Source organism: Aricia agestis, chromosome 1 (assembly GCF_905147365.1).
Source record: "Aricia agestis chromosome 1, ilAriAges1.1, whole genome shotgun sequence".
NCBI classification, from domain to species: domain Eukaryota; kingdom Metazoa; phylum Arthropoda; class Insecta; order Lepidoptera; family Lycaenidae; genus Aricia; species Aricia agestis.
The window spans coordinates 14,903,370-14,923,739 of NC_056406.1; the positions used below are offsets into that span (position 1 = coordinate 14,903,370).

Here is a 20,370-nt window from a genome sequence, read left to right on the forward strand (position 1 = left end):
CGGCACGTTCGTGACTGCGCTCGATGCAGACTAAACAACAGACGGCCCAATCGGGCCGTATTTAAAGCTTCACAACGCGCGCGGTGGTAACATATCTGGTTTGAGTATTTCATCAGTGATCGAAAATGTACCAATTATGACTCGAAAGTAAACAAAACACATGAAATCTCTTACCACATGTCTTGATTGCAATAAATACCTCGATTATTTACATTTTCAATTATTTTTTCGAACAATCTGGAAAAAATCGAATTTTCGTCATAGCTCAGGCGAAGAAAGAGACAGCGATACGATTCGACGTTTAAAAATAGAACTGTATCTTTTATGTAAATGGTTTTTCGTATCTTTTGTTTCACTTATCTGTCAAATTTGTCAATGTTTGCAATTTTGAATTTGAAAATTGTTCGGAAGAGATTTAAGCCGGAAAATAGTATGGACGTAACGTATCTGTATAAGTAGAATATCATTGCTATATATTAATTATTATTTTATACCCGTGCGAGGCAGGGGCGGGTCGCTAGTAAATTAATAATATTATTCTCTTTGCTGTCAAGTGTCAACAAAATGTCAAAATACATTCACGCTCCTGCTTTCTACACGGCAGCAGCACCACGCAGGACGCCTAGTTTGCTACATATATTAATCTGTGAGGACGCCGAGCCACTCACGGTCTTTTGCCGTTTGCGGCGGACTGCAAGCGGATATTATACTCACAAGGAGGGTGGCCGGTGGGCGGAGCTTGCACACTTTGTGCAGGACTCAGCTCGCGTCCTACTCGATGTTGCAGGCCTGCAAGTTGCAAGTTGCAACACCATTCACTATCCTGCAGCCGGCGGACTGAACGAGGTGCTTGGTACTACTAATATATATTCTGTGACAGGGCGCGAGTCCAACTCGCACTTAGCCGATTTTTATTTTTTTTGTAGTTTTCTTGTTCTTCACCTCCGTACATAATCCGTTCTTCATGCTTGAGTATTGTTAATGTTTTCGGAAGATATTAGATCATAAATATGAATCATTTGGCGTTTTTGTGTTATTCACTTTAATTCTAAAAGTTGAAACAAAACAAAATCATAATCCTCGTAATGGAGTCCTCAAGAAGAAGTACATCTGATGAACAAAGATGTATACAAAGTTTGCAAGATTTGAAAATATTCAACACAGACGAAAACTATACTGGGCAAGCGCAAACTGCTACAACCTCTGATATCAGTTCTCAAGTGAAGTCGGCGAGACCAGTGGGAGCCATCGAGAGCTTTACTTTAGAAAACTCTAACACAAATCGACAGGATTATAGTTTTTACGAAAGATCAAATGTAATAACAGCATCAAAATTCGCGACTCCTAAACGAGTTGAAACTATAGCCTCCAATAACAAAAGAGACTTCAATACCTCGGCGTTGTCGGCCAGCCCAACGCGGTCTGCAGATTCTGTGTCACAAAGATCTCTTAGTTATCAATCTGAAGACTTATATGAAATTCCTGTGAGTGCACCGTTGCAATATCCTCCCGTTTATGAAAATATCGATTACTACAGTGAACAAAAGACATCACAGCCACCTTTCTATCATCAAATATATGAGCAAGGTGGACCGTCAATAGTTTCTGACGGATATTACGACACTCGATATAGTAAAGCACAACCCCAGGTACCTGTAAACAGTAAGCCAAAATTGAATCCAACTGTTTATGAAAATATGCTTTGTCCAGAAAATGATAAAAAGACTGATTTTAAAGCGCAAACAAATCAAGATCAGCATTTCATACAGCAGGGGTCAGTACCTGGTCCTCAGGTACCTAATACTTCCTTGAATAAAGCTATTCCTCAAAAAATATTTATTGATAAACCTAAAGTTGCTGAAAAATCTTTACCACCACCACCATATAATTCTGGAGATAGTCCTAGTAGTGATTATACAATCATGAAGTCAGCACCTCCTAAATATACTGATGTAACTGCTTTATTAAAAAACAATAATTCTGTAAGTTTTGATAACAAAGTTACAACGATTCCATCAACTGCTATTTATGCATCCATAGCGCCGAGTGCTCAAAGACCTAAAGCTAATATAGCTACTGAAGTGCAGGGTTCCATACCCCTTGGTATGCCCCCAGCACCAAAATTCTTTCACCCAAAACCTATTGGCAATGGTATTGCAAAAGGGAAGCCACCTTTAGTTAATGGGGGATTCGTCCCTGGCTCTAAGCAGCTCGCTAACAGGATGCAAATTGTAGAAGACAGCAATGGCTCCGACTATGTTTGTATGACAGGTGGCTCTACAGCAGCCGTGGTTGCCGCTGCAAATAAAGACAATGTGTCAATTACATCAGATTCAGTTCCATCTAGGAACCTAGCTTCGGGCATTAACCCCTTATGCTCACCAGTTCCATCTCCAGCACCAAGTCCTACACCTAGCTCTGTATCACAACTGTCCGGAGGGTCACGTGGATCCGGGGGTCGGGGTAAAGGGCTTCTACCCTATAGTATTACTCCACCCCGACCACCAGGCCCTAGTGAAGCTCAACGGAAAATAGAAGAGTTAACAAGACAACTAGAGGAAGAAATGGAAAAACAAGATGAAGAAGGAGAATATTTTGGTAAAGCATGTTCAATGATGACATTGTTTTTGTTTATAACTATTTTAATGAACAATGATATTTAACAATAATATTTTCAGGCATTTGTCACACATGTGGAGCGGGTGTAACAGGGGCAGGACAGGCATGTCAGGCAATGGGGAACCTCTACCACACCAACTGTTTCATTTGCTGCTCTTGTGGAAGAGCTTTGCGGGGAAAAGCTTTTTACAATGTACACGGAAAAGTTTATTGTGAAGAAGACTACTTAGTAAGTATTCTACTATTTTTAGTTTTTAGTATACTACTATTTAGGTTTTCTGAAAAAATGTCTTATTTGTCTGAATAAATATTTGCTGACTCTATGTTATGTAATTTATTCATTTTTTTAAGTATATAAATAGTCCATGATGTGTGTGTCAAAGAAACTATTCTGGAAACATTTGCTCCAGTAAACTCTCCTTTATTTGTTTACTCTATAATATTATTTATACTTAATATTAAAATCTGCCTTGTAGAACTTTTGAAGTCTATCTTAATGTAAACAAACAGATAATTAAATTTTACCTCCTATGTCAGTAAAAATATTATTATGTTGATGTGTTGACTTATTTACAAAACTTAACTTACTACAATTGCTATTATTTTACAGTACTCAGGCTTCCAACAAACAGCAGAGAAATGTGCTATCTGTGGTCACCTTATCATGGAGATGGTAAGTAATGATTTATGTTAAAGTCACAGAACCTAAAAATATATACCTTCTAGGTATATATTTTTAGGTTGATGCATGATGCATCAGTTATTTATTTTGAATTTTCTTCCAGATTTTACAAGCTATGGGAAAATCTTACCATCCTGGATGTTTCCGCTGCTGTGTTTGCAATGAGTGTCTAGATGGTGTACCATTCACAGTAGATGTGGACAACAAAATTTACTGTGTTAATGATTATCATCGCATGTTTGCTCCAAAGTGTGCAAGTTGCGGCAAAGGTTATATAAATTATAAGTTTCTAAAACAATTTTAGCATTCATTTTATTATAAATGAATTGTATTAAATTTGTATATTTTTTAGGGATAACACCAGTTGAAGGAACTGATGAGACTGTGCGTGTCGTGTCTATGGATAGAGATTTTCATGTGGACTGCTACATGTGCTGTGTTTGTGGTATGCAGCTAACTGATGAACCAGACAAGCGTTGTTATCCATTGGCAGGTAATTACTTTTAAATAATAATAGCATTATACTATTCCTATAATTATAATATTCCCTTATCACATTAGGCTAGAGCTAGAGCTAGAATAGCTTAGATTAGAGCTAGAACTTTTTTTTGAAGGAAGGTTATTGCATTTAATTGTTTTTTTTTTACAGGAAAATTGATGTGTAGAGCTTGTCACCTGGCAACTATTGGGGCAGCGGGAGGCCCAGGAAATTCGCCCGCTCCACATCTTTCCCCAGCATCTTATCAGTACATGGGTTAATAATTATAATTTATTCACTGACACATATAGAGTCAGTATGTGAGGACTGAAGACGAGATTAGTTTTATTACATTTATCAAATAAAGGCCAGCGCACACTATCGACAGAAATGACGCTGACACAGACCACTTGTATTAGGACCAAATACAAAAAACTTGAGTCTAAAATGCAAATGTTGTCGACAGTGAGCGCGAGCACTAAGGTAAGCTAAAATGTGAGATTGTAAGTACAAGAATAAACTGCATTTATGGTAAAATTGAATACAATAATGTTGCAATAATTTTACGATCACCACCATTAAGGGCCAACACACACGTACCACAACCACACCACGTCCATCGACGTGGTTGCGTTGTTGCCAGTAGTTGCGATGATGTGCGCGCACTGTCATTGCATCGACGCAACGTTGTGGTTGCGATGTGGTCGGTATCACTCAAGTGGTCGACAACAACTGCAAAATGTGGTATGTGTGAATAGTCCACTTTACAATACGAAATATACGCCCGACCACGTGGCGTGGTTGTGGCTGTGTGTGGTTGGCCCTTAAGGCCTAAGTAGGATTACTTACCATGACTTTGAAATTATTTTATAAAACTTTATGTTTTAAGTAAGTAGTTTATAAGGTGTGATACAAGTAGCTTGAACAAATTACATAATACAATTGTCTTATTACATTCAGTAAAATAAATAGCTTTAAATTTTGTTTAAATAGAAATTTTATTTTGTCTTAATTTGAGTGTTCTCAGAAATAAAATCCATACATTTTACATCAAATATTGATGTAAAATGTATGGATTTGATGATTATCTTGTAAATCTTATAAAGTAACATCAGCCTTGGAAAGGCTGATGTTTGGATTCAAGGATTTATTTAGTATATATTATTATATGTTTAAAAATAAACATACAATACAATACTGAGGACTAAGGTACACTATGATATAGAAATATAATGCTAGTGTAAAGTGTTGGTAATCATTCTTTACAAGTAACTTTTAGAGTCCGGGTGCCATCACAATTATTCTCATACAAACGTAATACCAAGATCATTTCCCATACGAGAATATTTACCATATTTGAGTTATTATTCAGCTTAAGATAGTAATTACCTAGGTTCCTGTACAAAGATTCACTGCAAAATATTTACATACTTACCTAAAATATTAATGACTAGCTGTTGCCACTTGCCCGCGACTTCGTCCGCGTTAGTATAGTAGATCACGTCCCAAGTATTATTTATTGTACAAAATCAATGTACAGCATTGACTTTCCTACGATTTTATTATATATTAGATGTTCCGCGCGGCTTCGCTTGCGTAATTTAGGAATTTCAGGCGACCGTACATTTTTCCGCAAAAAAATAGCCTATGGCTCTTGACGTGGTCTATTCTTCACGTTTGCCAAATAACATAAAAATTGCTCCAGTAGTTCTTAAGAATCTTAAGATAATAAGCAATTTCATATAATTTCCCCCGTTTTTTTCCACATTTTCCTCTATTTCTTTGCTCCTATTAGTCGTAGAATAATAAAATATAGCCTTTGGCTTTTCTCGATAAATAGGTTAACACTGAAATAATTTTTCAAATCGAACCAGTAGTTCCTGAGATTAGCGCGTTCTAATAAGCCCTTTCAAATAATTTCCCCCCGTTTTTTCCACACTTTCCTCTATTTATTTGCTCTTATTAGTCTTAGCGTGATAAAATATAGCCTATAACCTTCCTCAACAAATGGGCTATCTAACACTGAAAGATTTTTTTTAATCGGACCAGTAGTTCCTGAGATTAGCGCGTTCAAATAAGACCTTTCATAAAAAAAAATCCCCATTTTTTCCACATTTTCCACTATTTATTCGCTCTTATTAGTCTTAGCGTGATAAAATATAGCCTATAACCTTCCTCGATCAATGGGCTATCTAACACTGAAATAATTTTTCAAATCGGACCAGTAGTTCCTGAGATTAGCGCGTTCAAATAAGTCCTTTCAAATAATTTCCCCCCGTTTTTTCCACATCTTCCTCTATTTCTTCGTTTCTATTAGTTTTATCGTGATAAAATATAGCCTATAGCCTTCCTCGATAAATAGGCTATCTAACACTGAAAGAATTTTTCAAATCGGACCAGTAGTTCCTGAGATTAGCGCGTTTAAGCAAACAATCAAACAAACTAACAAACTCTGCAGAATTATAATATTAGTATAGATTACAATTTAGTATGTAAATATTGTAATCGAACGATATTTTTGGTATGTATATTTCGCAGTGAATCTTTGTACAGGAACCTAGGTAATTACTATCTTAAGCTGAATAATAATAACTCAAATATGGTAAATATTCTCGTATGGGAAATTATCTTGTATTACGTTTGTACGAGAACTGCAATGGCACCCGGACTCTTAACATAATATTACATAGTAGATTACATAATATTTACATATGCCACTAGATTAATTTTTATTTATGAATAATGCTATGTGTAAACTACAAGTAGATAAAAAAAGCATAGACATAGTTCAATGAACAATAAAATTAGGCCGGGATAGATATTTGAAATAACAACATAAGACTGTACAATTTTTTAAAAATTTTATACAATTTTAATTAATGAAGATTTATAATATTTTCAATGATGTATGAAAATTATTTTGACGTAAATCATATACATTTATTATGGTCAATAAATGTACTGATCAATAAAATGGTCGTATAAATATGACATAGTGCCAATATTTATTTTCTGTTTAAACATGGTCTTATTGCATTTAGAACAGTCTTCTAAAACAGTAACACTTAGGCTTAGGCACTAATTTAAATCAGTTATTTAACTTTTATTACAAGTGTGATACACTCAGTGTGGATTGCTGGGGAAGTCTGTGTGCATTTATTAATGGTAAACATGTACATGACAGCACTCTTGGGGATTTTAATGAGGTTAAGTTTGTTGCCTATTAGGTAATATTATGTTATAGTAGCAAGTTATTTAGCACCATTATCACATTCCAGCATTGTGCTGTCTTGTTTTATTATAATAATTATAGGTACTTAATTGTAATTGTTGTTTAATTTGTAAATTTTGACAATTATCATGTGATTATTTTAAGTTTAGATGAAATAAATATCATTTTGTTAATAAGTAGGTATGTTTATATTTATATTATTGACAACAATAAATTATATTACAAATATGTGCTGGTTTTTTTTGCATGAAAATGTTGATATATAAATTAGATTCACATCAATATGTCTTGCATCATTTTTTAGATTTGTTTTTGGCGTTTCTCATTTCTGCCTTATATCTTCTCATCTCATCCATAACTTGATTGCTTTTTTCCTTAATTTGAGTCTGATAATGTTGTTTACTTTCTGTAAATTTGTCTTGAATATTATCTCTTTGTTCCTGTAGCATTTCTTTAAGCCTTTCCCTCGATGGCATGGGTTTTATCCACCCAATTGCTGTAAGTTTCTTTATTGCATATGTTGTTCCCCCTGAAAAGTCAATTTTATGTAAAAGGTGTGCAAGTGGATATTAAAAAAAACACACAGCAGCAGTGACATTCAACTTTATTGTGATTGTTAACTTTACTGCAACAATTTGTCTAATTGTGCAATCATCGTGAAGTAATTATTAGGCAGTAAAATTTTAAGTTTTAATGGCAACAAAAAACAAAAACTAAACATAACGATTACAAGTTACATAATTTACAAAAACACTAATTATAACACTATAAACAAAGTTATAATTACCAACTGTCACAGCATATCGCAGTGGTGTAACCAACTTGTATAATGCAAATGCTAATGCAAAATATCCTGCAGTGGATTCTTTAATAGGTGTTAATAATTTTTCACTTATACCCAGTGATTCAAGCAAACTAATAACATCGACACCACTGAAAGGGTAAAATTGATATAGGTTATCAGTATAAAATAACTTAAGTTTTACAGTATATAAATGCTAACATTTACCTTCTAACACAATAGTAGAAGCTTCCAAACCATATGGCCGATGTGGTCATATGAACAGGTAATACAACATACCAATAATCTTTGTACATTTGTTTAAATTTCTGTACAAGACCAGGTTTCTTAGTAGGCTCGTCTGAAGGTTTTTCATTATTACTGTTCGTCTGGGCGGAAAAAGGCCTTGTTATGGTCGTCGAAATCTTAAATCTACTGCTATTTATAGCTTGATTGATTGAAATTTGTCCACAATAAGTGCTACTTTTAACTATTCTTCGTGAAAAGCTTCTACCACAACACTGAACCGGTTTGGTTATATTTTGAAAATTAATGTATTGCCTATTCACAACTTTAAATAATAAAGACATCTTATTTGACTAATTATTTAATTCGCTTATAAGACGTAAAAGCTTTTCTGTACATACTTAATTTATATGAATTTATGTAACGAAATGTAACAACAAAAACTGCTCACGATTGACAATGTGACTTTGACAGAGTAAAAATCAACGTAAAAATATTGACAAATGACATTTAGTTTTTTTTTACATTTGCCTATTACGCTTATGGCGCGGCCGCACATGCCTCTATCGTACTCGAAGCCAGGGCTTCATAACGTTATCGAATACCCGAAAAAATATCTAACGTACCTGTATTTTCATAATGGTAGCCAGATAACGGTATTTTTTATCGACATCTAGTAACATAACCAAAAAATATCGTTATGAAAATCGGTAAATATAACGATATTTTCTGGTATCAGGTATGCGGTATGCGTCGTGCACCAAATCTCACTCGCAGCCCAACTTCCGACTTCCGAGCACCAGTTTTTATATACGTGGGAGAAATACCACGTTCTCATAGAAAACCGGCGTGAAACAGCGCTTGTGCTGTGTTTCACCGAGTAAGTGAGTTTACCGGAGGCATAATCTCCTCCCCTATTCCCTTCCCTTCTCTTCCCTACCCTCCCCTATTACCCTATTCCCTCTTAAAAGGCCGGCAACGCACCTGCAGCTCTTCTGATGCTGCGAGTGTCCATGGGTGACGGAAGTTGCTTTCCATCAGGTGACCCGTTTGCTCGTTCGCTTCCCTATTTTCATTAAAAAAAAAACTTTACAAATCAAGAGGGTGCTGCAATATATTGTGTAGTCGATGAATGCAGAAAATTATGCAAGGTACGTATGTTACAATATCAGTGTACTGTCAAGTGTGACATAAATCAAAATATCTTAAACCTAAGCGATCATTGGCCTAAGTGATTAGGCCAGTACACTGGTAATAGTTTAGGAACACGCTGACATAATAAAAACTTGTCAAACTGAAACTTGACAACTGAAAGAGTTTTGGCGGGCATGTCACTTTCAAACTTCTTCTACTTTTTATTGTTGGTGTGGTTTTTATTATTTTTTCCCAAATTGTGTTATTTGGGTTTTTGATATTCAATATTGGTAAAATATTAGCCATTAAATATACGTTATCTTGCACAAGTGCGGGTAAGATGTTGTCTAAACCAAAATGTATAATTCTGTGACATTTGGTGTGAATATCGGTAAATTCTTCCATGAATTTTAGCTAAAATATCGTTATAATAACTTTATTATCCTATTCATTGGAATATTTATTATTGCGCCTTTTTCAAATTGAAATGTATCAAGTTTTACATTATTTTGTCCAGTTTTGTAGCAATTATTGATGGTATTCCCTGGTATTACCGATAGTTTTCTACCCATACGCCATCTAGTTACTAAAATGGAAACTGTTTGTCGTTTGACAATCAAATTTAAAAAATAGGAAAATCCCTCATAATTATAGTTTTGATAAACTCTTCATTTGAAGCTTCATAAATCATAAGTGTCTGAGTACGGCGGTCATGTACTTTTAAGTAAAAAGAAGTAGCCACCATAAGGTATTTAAGGAATATCTGATAATGCTGATCCATTGTTACTATAATTGGCCATATTATAGGCCAAAAAAATGGTAAAAAGGATCTGTTTTTCGCAATAAGGTTGAAAAGTGGCACATACCTTCCTTCGTCTGCGCATTGCGCAAGGAAGATACCTATAGTCTGTCAAGAAAGTGAAGAAATTAAAAAGTGGCAACATCGTAGTGTCATCCTTTTTTCTGACTGATTTGAAAGGGATGACACTATGATGTTGCCCCTTTTTAATTTCTTCACTTTCTTGACAGACTATAGGTACCTGCTCTGTGCTGTCCAAGGCAGATGGTTCATAATATTATTATAGTTAACGCATAATTTATTACCCGACTACGTTTATTTATTTCGATTCACCAACAGAATAATGTAACATAATATATTGTTTGTACGTACACAAGATTATAAATTACGTTGTACCTTCGAGGAAATTGATTCTTAAGCAGTTGACAGACCCACGTCATTTGGTCGGATCATGTCAATTCAAGTTTAGCTGTCTACATACCAAAACCGCCAGGCCCGGCGGCATACCCGCCGGGCAAGGCCGGGGCTTAAGCAATCTTGCCGGTAGCTTGCGCTCATTCAGTTGCCCGCTGCCCGAAACCGCCGGGATTACCCGCCAGGTTTGTGCCGCCGCGCCGGCGTCCGAATTGCAACATTCAGAAACCGCCGGGTTCGTGCTGGCGGGCCGGCGGCTTCGGTGTGTACTGTGTACTGTCACAGAATATATATTAGTAGTACCAAGTACTGTGTAGGCAGCTTTTATCGTGATCTGTCGGCTGGGTTAGACGTAACGCGACCAAACTACGTTGGTCCCCCATCTGTCTAGGAATCAACTTCTCTGATAGTACTTAACTTAAGTATCTACATTATACTCATTAAATATCACAGATTAGCAACCACCTTGTACTTACTCCTTGAAAATCTCCTGTAAGGCATAACTACTGACAAAAACAATATAATTTAAGTTTAGCATCGTTAACACAGTGGCTCTGTTCACCGTATAGATTGAGACGGCTAATGGACCCCTGCAAAGTCCACTTCGTGCTGTAACGTCGCAAAGTTGCCTCAAATACTCCATTACCAGGTGACGTCTCGATGATCGCCATGTATTCGTGCCAGCCTTTCAAGTCACCGTCCGGACTTCCTCCTGTTACTTTATTCACCTCTATTACACGACTATTTTTTAATTTTGCACACTGTTTATAGTTTTGAAGAAACGAATTAATTTTTCTCGTTAGCATTCCCGCAGCTTCGATCGCCTCCGCGCTGTCGGTCGCAACGGGGACGCTCCTGTGGCAGGTGCACCAGTGATCCTCGATGTCCGCCATCGCGCAAGTTCGATTACTCGGAATGGGTAAAAAGAGACTTATTCCTCTGTTGTGACTGTAAAACTGTGTTTTCCTCAGCGTAATGTTTTTATCGCCGATTCTCGAGATATCGCTCAGGTCGGCGAGCGTCGCGTGAACATCGTACGGTGTCGTCAGTCTTCTAGAATTCAATTTCAAATGATTGTAAGCTTCACTATACTGCGTCCTGAATAACGAAGGGGTTAATACATAAACGAACGGCAGTCGTTCCTCTAGCCGGCCTTGTTTCGTTTGCCGTATATCTCCCCATCTAATTCCGTGATCGCTGACCAACAGCAGTATAGTTTCAGCGAGATACTTCTTTTCCTCTAGATTTTTGAAAAATGTTTCGTACTGATCGTCAATTAACATGGGATAATTTAAGTAGTCGTGACTCATGGACACCTCCCAAAAGAATCCGAAAAATTTATTGGGGTTCAAGGTAGCGAATAGATTATTTATGTAATCCAAGAGAACTCGATAAAAATATTTGTCATTCATACACAGGTATGAATTGAAATCTTTCACGGTACCGACGTTGTCCTCCGCTTCATTCATAAACGTGTGAATGTAATAATCCGTAGGTCCGCTGAGGAATCCCGGTTTGACGTAATTAAACGTACCGAGCCACGAGGTGTCCTCACCGAAAGCGGTGTAGTACCCGGTTTCCCTATACTGTTCCCAAACGAAAGGGCAATTGTCGAAGGTAGACTTCTTTCTCGGCGTGCAAGTCGTTTTGAGTTCTTTTTCTGAGATGCCCAGCAGCATCGGTATGAGATTAGGAAACGTATTATCACCGACCTTGTTATACCCGAATAGTTCGACCGCACCGTTTTCTTTTAAATACTTGAGCGTCTTCGGCATCGTCCGATGAAAGTTTAGCCTCGATACGGCGTCTATTCCCATCACTAGAACATTGAACACGGGATCACTGGTTTTAACTTCGGAGCTAGCGGGAGGGTCCTTCTTCAGCGCGAACAAGTAGTACTGCGTATAGAACGGCTCAGTGGTGTTAGAACTGCACGTCACTCTGACGAATTCATCCCTTGCCTCAATGACGTCGGTAAAAAATGTACAATTATCATATTGTACTCGATCATCATTGTGGGTAGACGTTACGTCTTTTACCGATAAAGGTCTATAAAACGGCTGGTAGCAACAAATTGTATCGCCCGAGTCACTCAAATTGTAGAGTTGCTTGTTCTCTTCTTTCACCCAAATGTGAGTTTCGTTGTCACCCAGGTAAGATATGGTGGCATTCGGACATACTTCGTCTAGCTGAGGAAACTTGGCGAACTGTTTGACGGTCTCGTCGTATGGATCCAAGTACGGTATAGAGCAGCCGGCCGTATTTATGGTGAATCTCTCGGAATCATCTCTGATATGTGGGCTCCTCCTGCCACCCGGTATGAAACTTTTAGTTCTTAGTACACGTGCTACGTTGCTGATGTAAAGAAAATAAATGATACCAAAAACAGTGATACAAAAGAACAGGTAGCGAAGTTTTGTTGGCGCCAACGCTGCCTTCAAACCCGCGAACATCTGTCCCGCGAACTGCGACATACTGAAATTACAAAATGTCGTATTTAACGTTTACGTAACGATAGACAACAAACAATTTTCCGCGCACTTCGATTTTGTAAGAAGTTCGTTTTGTATTTCGTTTATTGTTTAAGTGTTTTGTTTCTTAATTTTTAGATTCAAGGTAGCCTAGTTTCTTTTTTTTTTCAGAGCAATAATTATAGGTGCGTGATTTGGTTATTACTTATTAATTATTATAGTGCAGATGCCCCACGGCCACAGTTTGCTGATCGATACAGATAATTACTTATTCAAAATAATACAGTTAGTTATAATAAATCTTTCGAGTTTAACATTTAACGATTTATGTTATTCATAAAACTATGCAGTGTTCAATGCAGGACTAGAATTTTTCAAAAACTTACAACACTATCTATCCTTAAATTATATATTCATGTAATATAAATATTACGAGTAAGTATACTTTCATTTATTAGTAAGAACGTAACTACTATTGTTCGCGCCTTAGCTACGAACACCTATACAATCGTCGAGCGCAGCTGTCGGCTCTCTTCCGTCCCACTCACACGCACGGGAATATTCGCGGCGCGGTACGAGGTCCGCCGCGAACCACCAGCAAATTATCATCTCAAGCATAGACTTAATATATTATAGGTTTATGATCTCAAGTATCAAAATTGTTAAAACTGGAATGTAGATATTAAAAAAGTACAGTTTTTAATTAATCTCTTATGTTCGACCGAACACTATCGCTTCAGCTCGCCGCTGGGCTCGCACCACGTCCATTAGTGGACGAAGTGTAAGTGTATTGACTACATCGACTTGAATGATCCGAACGTGCTCAAAATTGATTGATTGGTTAATTGGTTTCTTCTGAAAGACTTGGTTTGAGTGAAACGGACCACCCACTCCTAAATCGGTGGGAACTATTACATAAAGCACTTTGAATTCTGCAGGCTTTTAATTGCAAGGTAATATTATTTTGTAGTGGAGTAATAAAAAGCGAAAATGTTGTTTATATTATATTTCCAACATTTCTAAATATTATGTACTGTAAACAGATTGAACTACGGACCTACCAAAATTCAACATTAAGTACGGAGCTAAATTGATAATTAATAATTATGTCTCCCTAGTTACACAATGATATGCTACAAAAAACCTAGTCTATAAATAAGAATCAGTTGTAATATGCGTAACTATTATCTAGTTTTTTAACAGTTCGTTCCTGAAAATAATACATAAGGTAACTACAGCAGGCAGTACTCAAAACCCATAATAATTATGTTATATTAATCTTACTACGGCACAAGTATGACAGTGATCTAACCGTGTTGTATTCTCTTAGTATTTCGAGTAAATACTAAATTAATAAGCTATTCTTAACTTTGTTGTCTTTATATAATTATAATCTTGGCAACAATGATACTAATATTATGTAACTCGGAATAGGACGGTAAATTGCCGTAGCGCCTATACGCGCTACGAGCTACGCGCTACGGGCTACGCGCTACGGGCTACGGCTACAAGGTCCTGTTGATACTGTATAATATTATTTTAATTGAAATGTAAAATAAAATTATTTCTTTACATTACCTAATCGTTTATTGAAATGTGTCGCTAAGTTGCTGAAAGTTAACGTGGACCATAGGCAATAAAATGAAATCAATTATTAGTTGGTTGGGTTAAAGATTTCAACTCTATATATAGGTATTATGTATTGTCATGTAAAGTTCGTATGAATATCTACTTTATTGATAGAAATTATAAAAATATTGACGTAGATTCTGCAAGTAGCTCTGACGATTTTGCTACAAAATACGGCTGTTGATAATAGGAGTATCAACATTATAACATACCCAATAAATAATCACATACAACATATCAAATCAAAAACGATTCAAATGTTATGCATTTATAAGCAGTCAAATACAAAACAAACTTATAGTTCACTACACTACACTTCTTATACGTACTTACCTAAAATGTAAATGATATGAAACAAAATATTATACTTATTATGTAATATTGTAAAAGATATGCATACATTCCTGCATATACTACCTACTACCTAGTGATAATTAGTTAAATATTTACTGATTTAAAATCTGAAAGTTTCTCTGTGCTATTTCAACTAGTGATTAGGCCTCCATCGAGTATATTATAACGTAAAAATAAAATATTTCACATAAAAAATTGCCAATTCTCATACATATAGTATCACAGATATAGTCGAGACGCGGCGGGCACGATCACAGGCAGAAGCAGTACAGCTTAACCCGGTAGTCGTGCACGCAGCGACTCTGCGCGCCGTACAGGTTGAGCCGGCTCACGGTGCCCGCCACCGCCCAGCCGCCCCCGCCGCCCCCGCCACCCCCGCCGCCCCCGCCGTGCCGCAGCGTCGCCTCGAACACCGCGCCCCCGGGCGTCGTCCGCACCACCGTGAGGAACTCGCGCCACCCCTCCTCCCCCTCGGCCGGCTCCCCTGCCACCATCTCCGTCACCTCCAGGATCCCCTCCAGCGCCAGCCGGGCGCACCGCCGGTGCCGCTTGAGCAGATCGTTCAGGTGCCATATGAGATAGCCCGCCGAGTTGAGGGCCTCCGCGCTCGTGGCGGCCACCTTCATCCCCCTGTGGCACGTGCACCAGTGCTCGTCTATCGCGGCGGCCCGGCAGGTGCGGTTACCGGGAATGGGGAGGAACAGGCTCATGCCCACGGTGGGGGTGAAATCCTCGGATCGCATCTTTATACTTTTGTCGCTTATTCGCCGGGGGTTCACTAAGTCCAGAAGAGTGGCGTAGACGTCGAAGGGTGTCGTGAGGCGGATGCTGTTGAGGTTTATGTTTCGGTAGGCCAGCGAAAACTTTTCCCGAAAGGACGGCGGCAGGAGAACATAGTTTAGGGGCAGGCGCTCCTCCAGTCTCCCCTGCTTCGTGAAGCGAATGTCACCCCATCTCATGCCGTGATCGCTCAGCAGGAAGAATATTGTGCTATTCAAAACGTTCGACGAATCTAAGTTCTCGAAGAACGCCTCGAATGTGTCGTCCATCGCCAGGGGGTAGTTTAAGTAGTCGTGACTCATAGTTACCTCCCAGAAGAAGCCGAAGAGCCTGGACGTTCCCATGGATGAGATCAAACTTTGTATATAGTCCAACAAGACTATGTAAAAATATTTATTGCCCATACAAATATACGAATTGAAGTCTCTATTATTACCCGAATGGGTTTCGGCTTCGCGGACGAAAGTGTGTAAATAATAATCTGTGGGAGTCCTCCCGAAACCCAATTTCTCGAAATTGAAGGTTCCCAAGCTGGCGGTATCCTCGCCGAATGCGGTGAGAAATCCAGCATTTCTGTACAAGTCCCAAATAAAGGGACACTTGTCGAAGGTGACTCTGTCGTTGGGCCAGCAGGTCTTTCTCAGGTCAGTCTCTTTTATACCGAGCAGCATCGGTATGAGGTTGGGGAACGTATTGTCACCGACTTTATTGTAACCTTTTAATTCGATAGCACCTTTCCTTTTCAAGTAGGCCAAAGTTTTAGGCATAGTTCTGTAAAAATTTAATCTAGAAATAGCATCGACGCCTAAAATAATAACGTTGTACGAAGTTTCCGGTCGAACCTTCGTGAGCTCATATTTATAAGATTTCTTGGGGGTGAAGGGGAAGAATTGTTCGTAAACAAGTTTTTCGTTGTAGTAACAGGTCACTCTCACGAATTCATCTTTGACTTCTATCGTATCATAAAAATAAATGCACGGATGGTATTCCACTCTATCGTCGACCTCGAGCATCATGTCGGGAACCGATAAGGGTCGGTAGAACGCTTTGTAGCAGCAGGAAATGTTTACACTATCCGATAGTTGATGATAAGCCAAGTGTTCCCTCGCAATCCAAATGTTTGTGCTATTGTACTCCAGCAAGGCGGATTTTGCGTTGTCGCATGGTTTGATATTTTTAGGCTTCGCAATAAATTTTTTGACGCTCGTATCGAAAGGCTTGAGACCGGGTATCGTACACCCCTCGGTTTTGATCGTGTAAACGTCGTCCGAGCCGTCCTTGCGTCCTTGCTGATGAATTTTCCAAGGGTAGCCGATCACATTGTCGTTCATCAAAAATATATTAGATCCGTTGCTCATTAAAAATATCAAAGAGGTGACTACCAGTATAATTGGGATCAAAAATAAACATCTAAATCGTAGGAGTACAAAACTATTGCGCCCAAAGTAATGTTTGGTCGATGAAGACATTCTGAAAATAATGTAATTAGTTAATAAACTTTAAACGACTTTCCCGACATCATAAATAGTCATTAAAAGCCCAATAATTTGATACATTTACTAGTGACCTAGGAGCAGTATCTAACTACCTATTTCGTTTTGTAAAAAAAAAAACGTTATCATAAAATATGTAGGTAAACTTCTATTCGTATAGAGTTATTTAAAAAATATGTAAGTACTCTTATCACACAAAAATGCAACACTGCCATTGTGCCAAGATTTATTTATTAAGTGCTCTTTAAAATGGTTTTAGAGTTTGAACAATGACTGAATGACTTGATATGCTTAAATGTAACTAAACTCACCTAGTAGCGTTTTAAACTACATTTTGATAGATCGTTCTTCTTGAAATCCGTCTCTAATCACACATTTTATAGCTCTTTATTATGATATTCATGTTGATATGTAGATCGATATGAAATATTCGGATGTAAAGTGTATATTATGTGGAGCACATCGCAGGTCGTGCGGGGCGCACGTTTTGTGTGTCGTGGCTCGGAGTCCGGAGATGCTGGGATGCCGGCGGCGGTCGCGAGGGAGGCTGCACGGAGCATGCGCAGTGTGCACTCCGCGTTCCTACTCACCCTACATTCCCACAATACTCGCGGAGATCATCGTACTATGACATTTTACGGATTCAAGTGATGACCTACATAACTTTTTAGGGAGATTTTTCTATACATTCACCATGTCGAATGTACAAAGATTCGAGTATCTTTGAGATAAAATATTGAAAAAATAAATATATTTGCGCAGAGTTACCACTTATCACTTATCGCGTAGATCTACGGACCCTTGAAGAAATAATAATACTAGTAAATGTAAAAAACGTAGGACGGTCGAATGAATTCTCCATTCCTTTTTAATTTTAAGGCTTTTATATCAAAACAATTTTCAAAGCAATCTTATCAATCCTTACAAAAGAGTAGGTACAATGAACAATAATTTCTGCCATTTACAGTAACTATTTATAATTATTAGCTAATTTGCGGCCGTAACTAAAAAACATTTCTTTGTCTAATTCGATTTATATTACGATAAGAAAATATTTTAGATTGTAAAGTTACCGAATATAGAGCTCTAACTGTGCTCTAACCTTATGACTGACGTTTGAATATTGATTGTGAATGTATGTTTATACTTTACATTGTATAGTGACTTTCAAAATTTCTCACAATACAATTAAATAATAATGATAATATCCTTATTAAAATTTATCGATCACAAGAAAAATTGTGACACGAGAATTTTATATATTAGATGGTATTCAAATGGATGGAGATTCGAGGTAGTGCTCTTTCAAGCGTCTTTTAAAAACAGCAATGGTGGGACTGTCACGGATGGTGTGAGGGAGCGAGTTCCACAATCTGACAGCATGAACAGTAAGCGAGTAGGAGTATAAGTTGGAACGATGGGAGGGGAGGGAAAGGTTAGACCGGACATTGGACCTACAAGGGAGATCGGGAGATCGAGAGAAGTTGAATCTGTCGAGGAGGTATGAAGGAGGGAGAGGATTGTGCAAGATGTTGTAAAGTAGACAGAGGATTAAGGGAGCGTAGGACGGAATAGTAGAATATTAATTACTGAACTGTAATTAAATTAGGATTTTGACATAAGCCCCTTACATTATATGTCAAACTCTTCATTAATTTGACGTTTAATCATCATTATATGTCTCTGTGCAAGATGTTGTAAAGTAGACAGAGGATTAAGGGAGCGTAGGACGGAATAGTAGAATATTAATTACTGAACTGTAATTAAATTAGGATTTTGACATAAGCCCCTTACATTATATGTCAAACTCTTCATTAATTTGACGTTTAATCATCATTATATGTCTCTAGTGCGGCCGTCTGACAGTCTGCGACTTAGGGCCAGCCCGCACACAACGCAACCACGTCGATATTTTGTCGGTACCACAACGCAACTACAAAAAAGCTACCACCACTGCACCATTCACACGTAACCACTGCTTGACGGCATTTTGTCGTTGCGACGTGGTGTGGTTGTGGTACGTGTGGGTTGGCCCTTAATATTCTGTATATTAACTATAGTAAACTGTACAAATCTGAAAATAGTTGAATAAGTACTTGTTCTTATTATGATTGCTAGTGTCCTAACACTGCATACTGCACACATTATAATTTATACACCATATTTAGGCCGCGAAATTAACTTTCAAGTAAGTAATTTACTTAGTTGAATAAGTACTTGTTTTTATTATTATTGTTTGTGTCCTCACACTGAACACTACACAGCGCATAAACCATATTTCAGCCGCGAAATCTATTTTGTTTGTTAGAAAACTAGGGAATTTTATATTTAGGTATGAACTTATTTTGTTTATGATTTATTGAATATTTAATAATTTTTATTTGCAATTGTTATGAAGTTATTTTACATACCTTAGTTGTGTAGTGATGGCTCGCGAGGGTATGTAGAGCGTTTGTTGCGGCGCGGCGGTCGGCGGCTGTTATCAAACACCAATTGTTTGGCTTGCTAATTGACGATTATCGGCATATAGCTACGTCCACACTTTTTCCTCGCTTTACACTACCGCTGATTATTAAATAGAAGTTAGAACCTGAGAAACCGCAAGCCTTGGCAGGAGTTCTAGTAATACATGCAAAAAAAAAAATTCAAACCCAAATACTTATAAATAGAGAAAATCTTTTACATACCGGGAGGGTTTTAATTTTTAATATAAGACTTACAATTGCTAAAAGGGAAAGAAATCCGTCGCCTAGCCAATTATGGTCTGTAACACTATCTTTAGGTTGTTCGTTGTCAAAAAATTACTGATATCTCAAAGAAAAGAAATGCGAACTTAAAATTGTGTAAAAAAAAATGTGCAGTTTTTTTATTTTAAGTGACCAGATCAGAGAAGGCTCTGGTCAGATTTATCACAAAAAAATTCTCAAAGCCTTGAGTCTATATTCTAAATTATTTTTACAACCGTTTTCGGGAAGCAAAATATTATGTACTTATTATGTATATATGTACACGATCGATTTCTACAAAGTATAAAAAAGATTTGCTGACCCTACATTAATCTATCTATCTATACTTATAATAAAATCGTAGAGGTAAAATTTTTGTACATTGAAAATAAACTTGAAAAAACGAGTCAGGGGATTTTAGAAGAGTAATAGAACACATTTTAACTGTTTTTGAAATTTTTGTTTCTCTGTCTGTTTGTCTGTTTAATAATTTATTTTCATAACTAGCTGTTGCCCGCAACTTCGTCCGCGT

At 37.5% G+C, this 20,370-nt stretch overlaps 4 protein-coding genes across 5 annotated transcripts; 1 reads left to right on the top strand and 3 right to left on the bottom strand.

Moving 5' to 3' along the window:
- Nucleotides 1-953: 953 nt before the first annotated feature.
- On the top strand, nucleotides 954-4,421 carry LOC121734537 (LIM domain-containing protein jub). The gene is made up of 6 exons (XM_042125159.1): nucleotides 954-2,598; nucleotides 2,679-2,848; nucleotides 3,230-3,292; nucleotides 3,405-3,570; nucleotides 3,654-3,794; nucleotides 3,951-4,421. Exons 1-6 carry the CDS (start codon nucleotides 1,086-1,088, stop codon nucleotides 4,058-4,060), a joined length of 2,163 nt encoding a protein of 720 aa, XP_041981093.1. The 5' UTR covers nucleotides 954-1,085; the 3' UTR covers nucleotides 4,061-4,421.
- Nucleotides 4,422-7,208: 2,787 nt separating this feature from the next.
- LOC121735177 (uncharacterized protein C18orf19 homolog A) lies at nucleotides 7,209-8,501 on the bottom strand. The gene is made up of 3 exons (XM_042125909.1): nucleotides 8,021-8,501; nucleotides 7,799-7,944; nucleotides 7,209-7,540 (listed from the first exon to the last, which is right to left on the bottom strand). Exons 1-3 carry the CDS (start codon nucleotides 8,380-8,382, stop codon nucleotides 7,305-7,307), a joined length of 744 nt encoding a protein of 247 aa, XP_041981843.1. The 5' UTR covers nucleotides 8,383-8,501; the 3' UTR covers nucleotides 7,209-7,304.
- A 2,266-nt stretch (nucleotides 8,502-10,767) lies between these two features.
- Nucleotides 10,768-19,615, bottom strand: LOC121734794. Its single transcript, XM_042125443.1, has 2 exons — nucleotides 19,524-19,615; nucleotides 10,768-12,860 (listed from the first exon to the last, which is right to left on the bottom strand). The coding sequence occupies exon 2, from the start codon at nucleotides 12,857-12,859 to the stop codon at nucleotides 10,889-10,891; it is 1,971 nt and encodes a 656-aa protein (XP_041981377.1). The 5' UTR covers nucleotide 12,860; nucleotides 19,524-19,615; the 3' UTR covers nucleotides 10,768-10,888.
- On the bottom strand, nucleotides 14,266-17,960 carry LOC121734641. Of its 2 annotated transcripts, XM_042125338.1 has the most exons (3): nucleotides 17,881-17,960; nucleotides 17,424-17,767; nucleotides 14,266-17,089 (listed from the first exon to the last, which is right to left on the bottom strand). In XM_042125338.1, the coding sequence occupies exon 3, from the start codon at nucleotides 17,086-17,088 to the stop codon at nucleotides 15,091-15,093; it is 1,998 nt and encodes a 665-aa protein (XP_041981272.1). In that variant the 5' UTR covers nucleotide 17,089; nucleotides 17,424-17,767; nucleotides 17,881-17,960; the 3' UTR covers nucleotides 14,266-15,090. The 2 variants fall into 2 exon arrangements, with proteins under 2 accessions (XP_041981272.1, XP_041981201.1); XM_042125267.1 differs by having other exon boundaries at nucleotides 17,424-17,954.
- Nucleotides 19,616-20,370: the final 755 nt, after the last annotated feature.

Excerpts from the sequence above, each read along its gene's own strand:
- LOC121734641 (XM_042125338.1), bottom strand. The coding sequence starts at position 17,088 with ATGTCTTCATCGACCAAACATTACTTTGGGCGCAATAGTTTTGTACTC.
- LOC121735177 (XM_042125909.1), bottom strand. The coding sequence starts at position 8,382 with ATGTCTTTATTATTTAAAGTTGTGAATAGGCAATACATTAATTTTCAA. Across the intron at positions 7,945-8,020 it reads TTCTACTATTGTGTTAGAAG|TGGTGTCGATGTTATTAGTT; the intron begins GTAAATGTTAGC and ends TTACCCTTTCAG. Across the intron at positions 7,541-7,798 it reads GCGATATGCTGTGACAGTTG|GGGGAACAACATATGCAATA; the intron begins GTAATTATAACT and ends TTGACTTTTCAG.
- LOC121734794 (XM_042125443.1), bottom strand. The coding sequence starts at position 12,859 with ATGTCGCAGTTCGCGGGACAGATGTTCGCGGGTTTGAAGGCAGCGTTG.
- LOC121734537 (XM_042125159.1), top strand. The coding sequence starts at position 1,086 with ATGGAGTCCTCAAGAAGAAGTACATCTGATGAACAAAGATGTATACAA. Across the intron at positions 3,293-3,404 it reads GTCACCTTATCATGGAGATG|ATTTTACAAGCTATGGGAAA; the intron begins GTAAGTAATGAT and ends ATTTTCTTCCAG. Across the intron at positions 3,571-3,653 it reads GTGTGCAAGTTGCGGCAAAG|GGATAACACCAGTTGAAGGA; the intron begins GTTATATAAATT and ends TATATTTTTTAG.